The sequence below is a fragment of the Ceratotherium simum genome, chromosome 23 (assembly GCF_057802395.1).
Source record: "Ceratotherium simum simum isolate JZ-2026a chromosome 23, ASM5780239v1, whole genome shotgun sequence".
NCBI classification, from domain to species: domain Eukaryota; kingdom Metazoa; phylum Chordata; class Mammalia; order Perissodactyla; family Rhinocerotidae; genus Ceratotherium; species Ceratotherium simum.
The window spans coordinates 16,669,287-16,678,407 of record NC_141922.1 but is presented as its reverse complement, the minus strand read 5'-3'; the positions used below and the strand labels follow the sequence as shown (position 1 = coordinate 16,678,407).

At 52.9% G+C, this 9,121-nt stretch overlaps 1 protein-coding gene across 1 annotated transcript; it reads left to right on the top strand.

Moving 5' to 3' along the window:
• Positions 1-230: 230 nt before the first annotated feature.
• Positions 231-8,912, top strand: TRIB1 (tribbles pseudokinase 1). The gene is made up of 3 exons (XM_004431072.3): positions 231-1,466; positions 3,504-3,796; positions 6,513-8,912. Exons 1-3 carry the CDS (start codon positions 1,107-1,109, stop codon positions 6,976-6,978), a joined length of 1,119 nt encoding a protein of 372 aa, XP_004431129.1. The 5' UTR covers positions 231-1,106; the 3' UTR covers positions 6,979-8,912.
• Positions 8,913-9,121: the final 209 nt, after the last annotated feature.

Genomic DNA, 9,121 nt, shown 5'->3' with positions numbered 1-9,121 from the left:
CCGCCAGGCTGCAGCGAGCCGCGGGTGCAGAACCCTGGTGCGCGCGCCCGCAGTCCATTGTGCTTTGTGTGAATGGGGAGCGCGCGCCAATCAGCAGTCGCTTTGCCCCCCAAGGCCCCGCCCCTCCCGCCCACTTCCCCGGGACCCTGACGTCACGGGAACTTTTCCTCCGCCCCCTCCTCTGGCTTCCAGCGCCTGCCGGAGGGCGCGCACCGCCTCTTGCCCAGCCCAACCCGGGGGGCGTGTGCGCGCGCCCAAGCCGACTCGGGACTCACCACCTGCCCGGCAGCGCGCGCTGCCCAGAGCATCCCCAGCCCTCGGGCCACCCCTATTGCCCCTGCCGACCCAGCTCCACCTCTCCTCCCCCGTCCGCTCCGGTGACTGCTCCCCGGGCGGCAGGGCCCGAGTCGTCGCAGCCACCTCATTGCACAACCCGGCTTCCCAACTGTTTACACAGCCCGGCCTGTGAGTGTGTGTGTATACAGCGTGAGTCACCGGGAGGCGGAGGAGGTGGAGGAAAAGGAGAAGGAGGAGTGCACTGGCCGGGATCGGTGCGGCGCACACACTCACTCACACCCAGTCACTCTCTCCGAGCGCGTCTCGCTCGTTCACACACACGCCGGGAGCCCAGGAGCGCGCAGGATCCCGAGCGCCGCGGAAAAGTTGCTCCGGCTTTCGCTCCGAGACTTCTTGCTTTGGGAAGTGCATTTGCTTCGTGGCTCCGCCGAGCCTGGGGGATCCTGCCCTCGCCGCTCCGGACCTCCGGAACGCCGGCCGCCGCCGCCTCTGCCTCCGGGACTGCCGGCAGCCTCGACAACAATAGCGGCGGCCGCCCCCAGCGAGGCTCCCCGAGCCGGTGCCCCCGGGGGTCCGAGGACCCGCACCGGCCTCTGCCCCCCGGACGCGCGGCCAGCGTGGTCCCTGCGTGCAACACTCGCGCCCGAGAACCCCTTCTGCTTTGCCCGCTGTGGGGGCCGAGCCAAGCTCCGTCTGCAAACTCCGTCCCGCCGGCTGGAATAAGTCGCGGCGCCGGCGGCAAGCCCGCAGCGCCTTCCCGCGCGGGTCCCGGGACGTACAAAGCCGGGGCCGTTCCGGCCCGGGACGGGATGCGGGTCGGTCCCGTGCGCTCTGCCATGAGCGGCGCCTCGCAGCCCCGCGGCCCGGCCTTGCTGCTCCCGGCCGCCCGAGGCGCCCCAGCCAAACGCCTGCTGGACGCGGACGACGCGGCGGCCGTGGCGGCCAAATGCCCGCGCCTCTCGGAGTGCTCGAGCCCCCCGGACTACCTCAGCCCTCCTGGCTCTCCCTGCAGTCCGCAGCCTCCGCCCGCTGCGCCGGTTTCTGGCGGCGGCTCCGGGAGCGCGCCGGGGCCCAGCCGCATCGCCGACTACCTGCTGCTGCCGCTGGCCGAGCGCGAGCATGTGTCCCGGGCGCTGTGCATCCACACGGGCCGCGAGCTGCGCTGCAAGGTAGGCGCCCGGGGCCGGGACCCAGCGGGGATCGGGGGGTGGGGGGCGCAGTGGCAGGCAAAGGTGCTTGGGTCTCCCCGCCTGCGCCCGGGGGCCGCAGGTGCCGCCAACGCTTGGACTTGGGGCCGGGCGTATAAGTGAGTTGAGCCTGGTAAGGCGGCATTTGCCCACGCTTTGGAGGATTGAGGGGTTTCCGATGGAGTGGTAAGGGGGCTCGGAAGTCAAGAGGCAGAGCAGTGTTCAGTTGATTTCTCTCTCTATTATTTCCTTAGCGCCCAGTTTAGCGCGTGGCGTGCCATATAAGTTGTGGAATTGAAATGGATTCCAGGGCCATGCCATTTCCCTTCTCTCATTCTCCTCGCTCCCCCCGCCCCTGTCCTGGAAGGACGCCCCGCAGTGGGTGCCTCCTTGGAGCTTAGAGCAGCTGGCAGCTCTCTTGCCGGGTTTCAAGGCACCCGGGCTCACTGTGGGTGGTAAGCGGGTAGGAACACCGTGTCGGGCTCGGGTCTTGGGGGTTCCGCCTTGAACTCGCGCTGGGACGAGAACGTCGTCCTCCCCAGAGAGCAGTCTGAGGGAGTCTCCCAGCCAGCGCGGGGAATTCGCCCGCAGTAGAAATGCTGGAAAACCCACAGCGGCTCGGAACCCTCGCTTCCATTCATGTCTTTAATTTCCGGCAGCGATTTTCTTTTGAACATAAGGGATTCCATCCAGGAGTAGATAACTCCTAGAATGAGGATCCTCGGCGTGCTCCCCCAGCGCGCACACAGTATGTTCCCACAGGCCACCCTTGGTGAGCCTGACACCCCTGCCTCAGACATCCCTGAACCCTCCGGGCTGCTCCTTTTCACCCGAAAAACAGGGTCACCCCGCAGTTCAAGTCGCTCTTGCGTTTTCCGCAACTCACCTGACCCCCCCTTCTGTGGGCTTACTGCTGCCACCTACTGTCCGACCTGAATGAAGTTTCAAGTACACGATCAAGCCCAGTTTAAAGGGGGAAAAATCTTTTCTTCTGGGTCGCTGGGGCTAAGAGCTGTTTTGGGAAGAGTATGTGTGTGGGGATGGGGTGGGGTTGGAGGAGGGGGGCGGCAGAGAGGTTTTTCGAGCTGGTGCCAGAGCAGCCAGGCCTCAGAGGTGGGGTGGGTCTGGCAGTTGTGCAACCCCTTCCAGTTCCTCTGAGCAGATAATAGCTGAATCCAGATGGTGACAGCCCGTGTGTCACCGTTTCCAGTTGAGTCTAGGATATGAGTAACCGGACTAAACAAAAGGCCTTAAAGAGACCAGCCAGCTTCGCAGAGGAGATGCTCCTCATTTCCCCGTGAGGGTGGGGAGGGGGAAGTTGGGGGGGGGTTAAAAAAAAAAAAAAAAAGAAAAAACCATGGAGAGGATCCCATTTCCCTCCTGTGAGAATTTTAACTCAAAGCTGCTTATACCTGAGTCAGACTGTAGGCAGGTTGCTTAAGGCTGAGTTGTCACAGTCTCTCTCCGAGTCATCTGTTCCTTCTGACTAATGACAAATCTGCATGTTCCCCAGCCCCTGCCTGCTTCCACTTGGAGGCTGCAGAGTCACCACATTCTGGGCTTTCTCTGGGCTGAGCACTTTGGGTCTGCAGGAGGTCATGCATTTTCAGGGACTGCTTTTCAGCTCCTGGAGATCCCAGGGGAACCTTCTATCAGCTCCTTTGCTGCGCAGCGTTGCCTGCCCACAAGGAAGGGCACAGGGGGTGGGGTCTTTGGAGCTTAGCTCTCTGGAGCTGATGGCTTCATGGAAGGCGGGAACATATATAGAAGACAGTTCTTTCAAACATCCATATGGTAGCTCTTTGGATATTTGCTAGCTCAGAGCCTTAGCTGTTACTGGTTTTGGATCTTAGGGGTAGCCGGGGCTGCATAAGGTGGGGTGGTGGAGATAAGGGGGGCAAATGAATGGAACCTTACTTTCAAGTGAAGCCTGAAGATGGAGAACTGCAGCCCAGCCCAGGATCTGGGAGGCAGCCTCGGCTCTTTCAGCGTCCTAAATGGAGCCCCTTCTCTCTGCAGGTGTTTCCCATTAAACACTACCAGGACAAAATCCGGCCTTACATCCAGCTGCCATCACACAGGAACATCACCGGCATCGTAGAAGTGATCCTTGGGGAAACCAAGGCCTATGTCTTCTTTGAGAGGGACTTTGGGGACATGCACTCCTATGTGCGAAGCCGGAAGAGGCTGCGGGAAGAGGAGGCCGCCCGGCTCTTCAAGCAGATTGTCTCAGCTGTTGCCCACTGCCACCAGTCGGCCATCGTGTTGGGGGACCTAAAGCTTAGGAAATTCGTCTTCTCCACGGAGGAGAGGTGAGCGGCCTCCACAGTCCCTCCTCTTGCCTTTTGGAACCAAAACGAAGGTGCAGGTTGAGCAGTTAGGTGCAGTGTGTTGGGTCAGAACAGCACCCAGGGCTCAGTTGTCCCACAGCTAGGATTTAGAAGTCCTCTCCCGAGGAGCCACGGCCGAGGTTGATTTATTCTGCACTCTTGTGGATGTGGGCTGAGGACACCATGGTGCCTCTCTGGGATGTCACGTGATGACAAGATGCCCTTCCCACTTCCACCCCAGGATCAGATTATTCCCTATTGTTATCAGAAAGATTAGTTCTTCTGGGGTGCAAAAATCAACCTGCCTTCACAACATTGACTCCTAGAGGAAGTTTCAATCCTTGCTTCTACTGAGTGGGGTTTTTTGGTACCTCGAAAGTATCACAGCACTAGTTAGACTGTTGTATTTGCAGAATTCCACCTTCCTGTTTCATACCACACTCCTGTTACATCTTGGCTTGGCCCCTAATATTTTCTTCTCATTCTCCAGTGACTTTTTACAAACCTTGTTTGGATACATCTTCAGCAAATAGCCACATTGAATAATAAATGGAAGTTGGCTGGAAATGGTTGCTAAATATAGGTCATGGCTTACATCCTAAAGGACAGGATGAGCTCGATAAGAGAATAATGAGGCATTACCATTCAGAGTTGAGGTTTCAGACAACAGAATTCAGGAAGCCGCAGGAGATAAACCTTACCTGATTTTAAGAGGTGGGCGACATCCCTTGTGGAAAGATTAAAAGCAATACCCTTGTAGAATTGTCGAGGTGGGTGTGCGTTATTTTGTTGTAGCTATTCATGCAGAGCTTACCCACCTGTGCATTTTTACCCTTAGCTCCAGATCGTATGAAAAAGTCCCGGATTGAGTTGCCATAAAACGTGGCTTTGTATCTGACCTTGCAATAATTATTGGAACATACTGATTAGCAAAGAAAAGCAAAGTGTTTGCAATGAAGAAGTTTCCAATTCCTGGAACATGCTCTTTTGATATGGTGATGTATTTTCTGAAACATGCCTTACACACCTCCTTACCGGCTTTTGAAATCCGCATTGCACAGCCGAATGTCATGTGCGTGGAGTTTGGCAACCTGAGGGTTAAGCAACGGCAGGCTGACGCTAGTCGTGTAACTAGCACAGGTGCAGGGTTTTAGTGCTGCAGCAGCCAATCAGGGGCAGACGGTGTGGGTTGAGTCATATTTTCCGTTTACAGAACCAATGGGTATTTTACATAACGATGGGGAGGTCAGGCTGAGGACATACCGAAGTTAGCACATGTATACTACACTCCAGGGAACAGGAAGGCAGGAAGAAAAAAAAACAACCAGACCTTTGAGAGGAAAAGGAATTGACCCATTAGCCAGTCCCAAATGTTTGCATTTAACTTCACCACAAGTGACTTACTGAAACAGGGCTATTTCAGCAGAAGCTGCCACCAGAGCTTAGAGGTTCCCCGTGTGGCTCTGGGCTTTGGGGGATCCAGGAGACTTGGGTGGCTGGATCTGAATAAGGAGGCACCTGCAGCTTCATAAGAGAGCCTTTGACTCAAGATTTTTCAGACTTTAGTAGTTACCTGAACGGAGAAACCCCCAAGTAGAATAAATGTGCTCAGGTGGTGATGTGCCATCCTGGGGGCTGGGCTGTGCGTGTGTGTGCGTGCTCGCGCCTATGTAGGTGTTTTATGGCCCCTGCACCCTCCAAATCCACCAGCTGCTTCTGTTGGGTCATATAACCTCTCTGTCCATGCTAAGCTTCCTTTGCGATTAAACATCCCAATAAATGTAATTAGCATTCCTTGCCCCTTTCCCATCACAATTATCACGGCCTGGGCTCAGGTGGACACAGTTCCCTCTGTGTGCATATGTCAATGTGAGCAGGAGTGCTGACAACCTGTGCGTAATAGTGACTTTGGGCTCCGTGTGCTGTAATGCAAAGTGAGGTTCCAAGCAGCCCTGGTGGTCGGGGCATGATAAGAATAAGATTGGCTTGTAGGATGCTCAGGCCCTCCCTGAAGAAGTAGGATATACTGCTAGCTTTTGCAGAAAATGTCAGCATTCCCCTGAGACAAGCTCGCACTTCTGCAATGTGAACTTTGTGGCTTGTGTAACCCCTCTTAGGATATCTCTTATAAGCTCTAGCATAATGAATAGTATGTGGGGCTTTGCATCACACCCTCCACCCCAGGCGCTCTCTCAATACTTTGCAAATGTTTATTGCAGTGTGATGCAGATATTTATGGACTTTTTAACCTTTCCCCTAATCTTAGTCATGCTTTGGCCAAACTATCTTTTTTTTTTTTTTTTATAATTTTATTTATTTATTTATTTTTTCCCCCAAAGCCCCAGTAGGTAGTTGTATGTCGTAGCTGCACATCCTTCTAGTTGCTGTATGTGGGACTCGGCCTCAGCATGGCTGGAGAAGCGGTGCGTCGGTGCGCGTCCCGGGATCCGAACCCGGGCCGCCAGCAGCGGAGCTCACACACTTACCCGCTAAGCCACGGGGCCGGCCCTTATTGCAATGTGTATTGCTTTATGAAATCCTGAGTCCCGGGTGGTGGCAGGACACTGCCTACTGGACGAAGGGGTACATGGCATTTTTTGGACCCTAGCTATTAGTGCCTGGGGGCTGTTACTGGGAAGGCCTTGTTTTTCATGAACAGCTGATCTGGAAGTAATGGCTTGTGTCCTCTCTTCTGCAGAACCCAGCTCAGACTGGAAAGTCTAGAAGATACACACATCATCAAGGGGGAAGACGATGCTCTGTCAGACAAACATGGCTGCCCAGCCTATGTGAGCCCCGAGATTCTGAACACCACTGGGACCTACTCCGGGAAGGCGGCCGATGTTTGGAGCCTGGGGGTGATGCTCTACACCCTTTTGGTGGGACGATACCCCTTCCATGACTCAGACCCCAGTGCCCTCTTCTCCAAAATCCGACGTGGACAGTTCTGCATCCCTGACCACATATCCCCCAAAGCCAGGTGCCTCATTCGCAGCCTCCTGAGACGGGAGCCTTCTGAGAGACTCACTGCTCCCGACATCTTACTCCATCCCTGGTTTGAGTCCGTCTTGGAATCTGGGTACGTTGACTCAGAAATGGGAACTTCAGACCAGATTGTTCCAGAGTACCAGGAGGACAGTGACATTAGTTCCTTCTTCTGCTAATCCCAAAACCTCAGAAACCTCATAATTTTTACACATGGCATTTCCATTTCTAAAGATGGACAGGCCTTTCGGCATGGTGCCAGCCAGATGTGATGGCGTAAAGATTGTAGCTGCTGAACTCAACTTGGCACCTCCTCTTACTCCTTGTGATGAGTGACTTGACTGAGCAGCATACACTCTGATTGGCTGCCCTGCAAAGTTGTTTCTCTTCTTAATGAACCCTCGCCAACTATCCCCTTGTCAGATTCGGGGGTTCCACATCTTTTGTAGGTGGCAAAGAGTATGGATATCCTACAGCATGTGGTCAAGTGAAATGAACTTGAACATTCTAAGGAGAGAGGAAGTGAATCGAACAGTGGCATTTTGGGCAATAACCTATTTTAACAGGGTGACAAATAATTTGGACCAATAACCCTGACATCGATCTTGTCTTTGGTGGCTAGACTTGTGCTGCCCCAGCTTCTCTGATCGGAAAGTTGTTTTTTTGGTTTGGTTTAACACTCACCCTTTCTTCACACTCATATTTACCAGTGACTTGGCTCCGTTTTGGGAGCAGACTGGTTCAGCAGCATAGGAGCCCGCCTGAACCATGAACCCAGACTCTCCTCCATTTCCTGCCAAGACCTCATTTGCACTAATGCCGTCATTCTGACTTTGAAACGTCCTCCCCTTCACTGTAAAAGCACTTACCAGCTAACCGTGGAAAAGTATCACAAAAGATTCAAACTCCTGGCTATTTCAGAACTCTGAGCTCGGACGGAGAGACTGCAGATTTTTGAAAATAATTCGAACACTTGGAAACCGTTTGCTTTTTTGGTTCCCCTCAAAAATGTTAGCATTTATCCTTTACTTTTTTCCCCAAGACCATCTCAGGGTGGAGCATTTTGTCTAGGAGGAGAAAGATAAGGAGACTCTCCACTTCCCTCTCCCAAGAGCACATGTTAAACATCTTTGTGCTTCAGGGAAAGTGCATTTGGGATAGTCTTAGACTATTCTCAGACCAACTTCCAGAATTATACTTTAACCCCTCATGGATATGGTCTGCCTCTGGCATTGTGTATGCGTCTGCAGTTTTGCATGATGGGTTGTTAATATTTCAAATGTGGTGTGGTTTATGAGTACATCTGTATAATCAGCATCTGGAGTGAAATAGCAAAGCCCAAACTTGAAGCGGAAGGGACTTTAAAAATCATCTAGTCCAACCTCTTTCCTCTCTCTGCCACCTCCCGACGCAGAAATCGCCCCTTCAACTTCCTTCACAGGTGGGAATCCAGCCTCTGTTTGAATGCTTCCGGAGATGGGAAACTCACTACCTACAAAAGAGAGAGCTTAACAGAGAAACTGCAACTTGCATTAAAAACCAAGTGCAGACGGACTATCAGTAATTTCTTGGACAGTACTGAAATCAGGTGGTTGAAACGGGTAAACCAAGCATACTGTATTTTGAGAAATGGCACAAAAACGAGCCGTCATCTTTAAGGGCTAGGCCTCGACAACTACTAACCTGCATTGTGAGAATGCCGTGTATACCTCACGTACTGTGTACTTTGTACATATATTTTACCGTTTTTATATATGTCCGATACTTTCTGTTGTTTTGGCTCTGAGGCTTGTTTTGTTGTCTGTGTCTGTCTGAATAACCTGCGTGTCTAAAACCACGTGAAATGTGAATGATTATTGGCAATATTACCTAACAGAATCATGGGACTCGGAGAAGAGGGAGGACAGAGGCCTCTGTCGCACTAATGCTCTCGTGGTTGCTTGACTGTTGTATCTGTGATACATTACCTGGCTAAGTACTCTGGGCTGGCTGGGGCTTTTGCCGGGAAAGCTCAAAACACTAGATCCTTCCTGTACATGTGTATATATGTGAACAGTGGGACGGCTGTTTTTGACTTGTAGAGAAATTTTAATAAATCTGGTTTCGTAAATAGGTGCTGTGAATTTCTTTTGAGTCCGCTCTTGCCTTTGCCTTGTGCAATTTCATGCTGGGGATGCAAAGGTCTCTAGCCTTAGGGCTTGGAATCTCACAGTGATGGTGGTGGTGATGGTGGTGGTGGGGACAGAGAAGTAAACAGATGATGATTATTATATATGACCTTTGACAGATTTGAACCCATTCACTTTTTCCATTGAAGTGGGC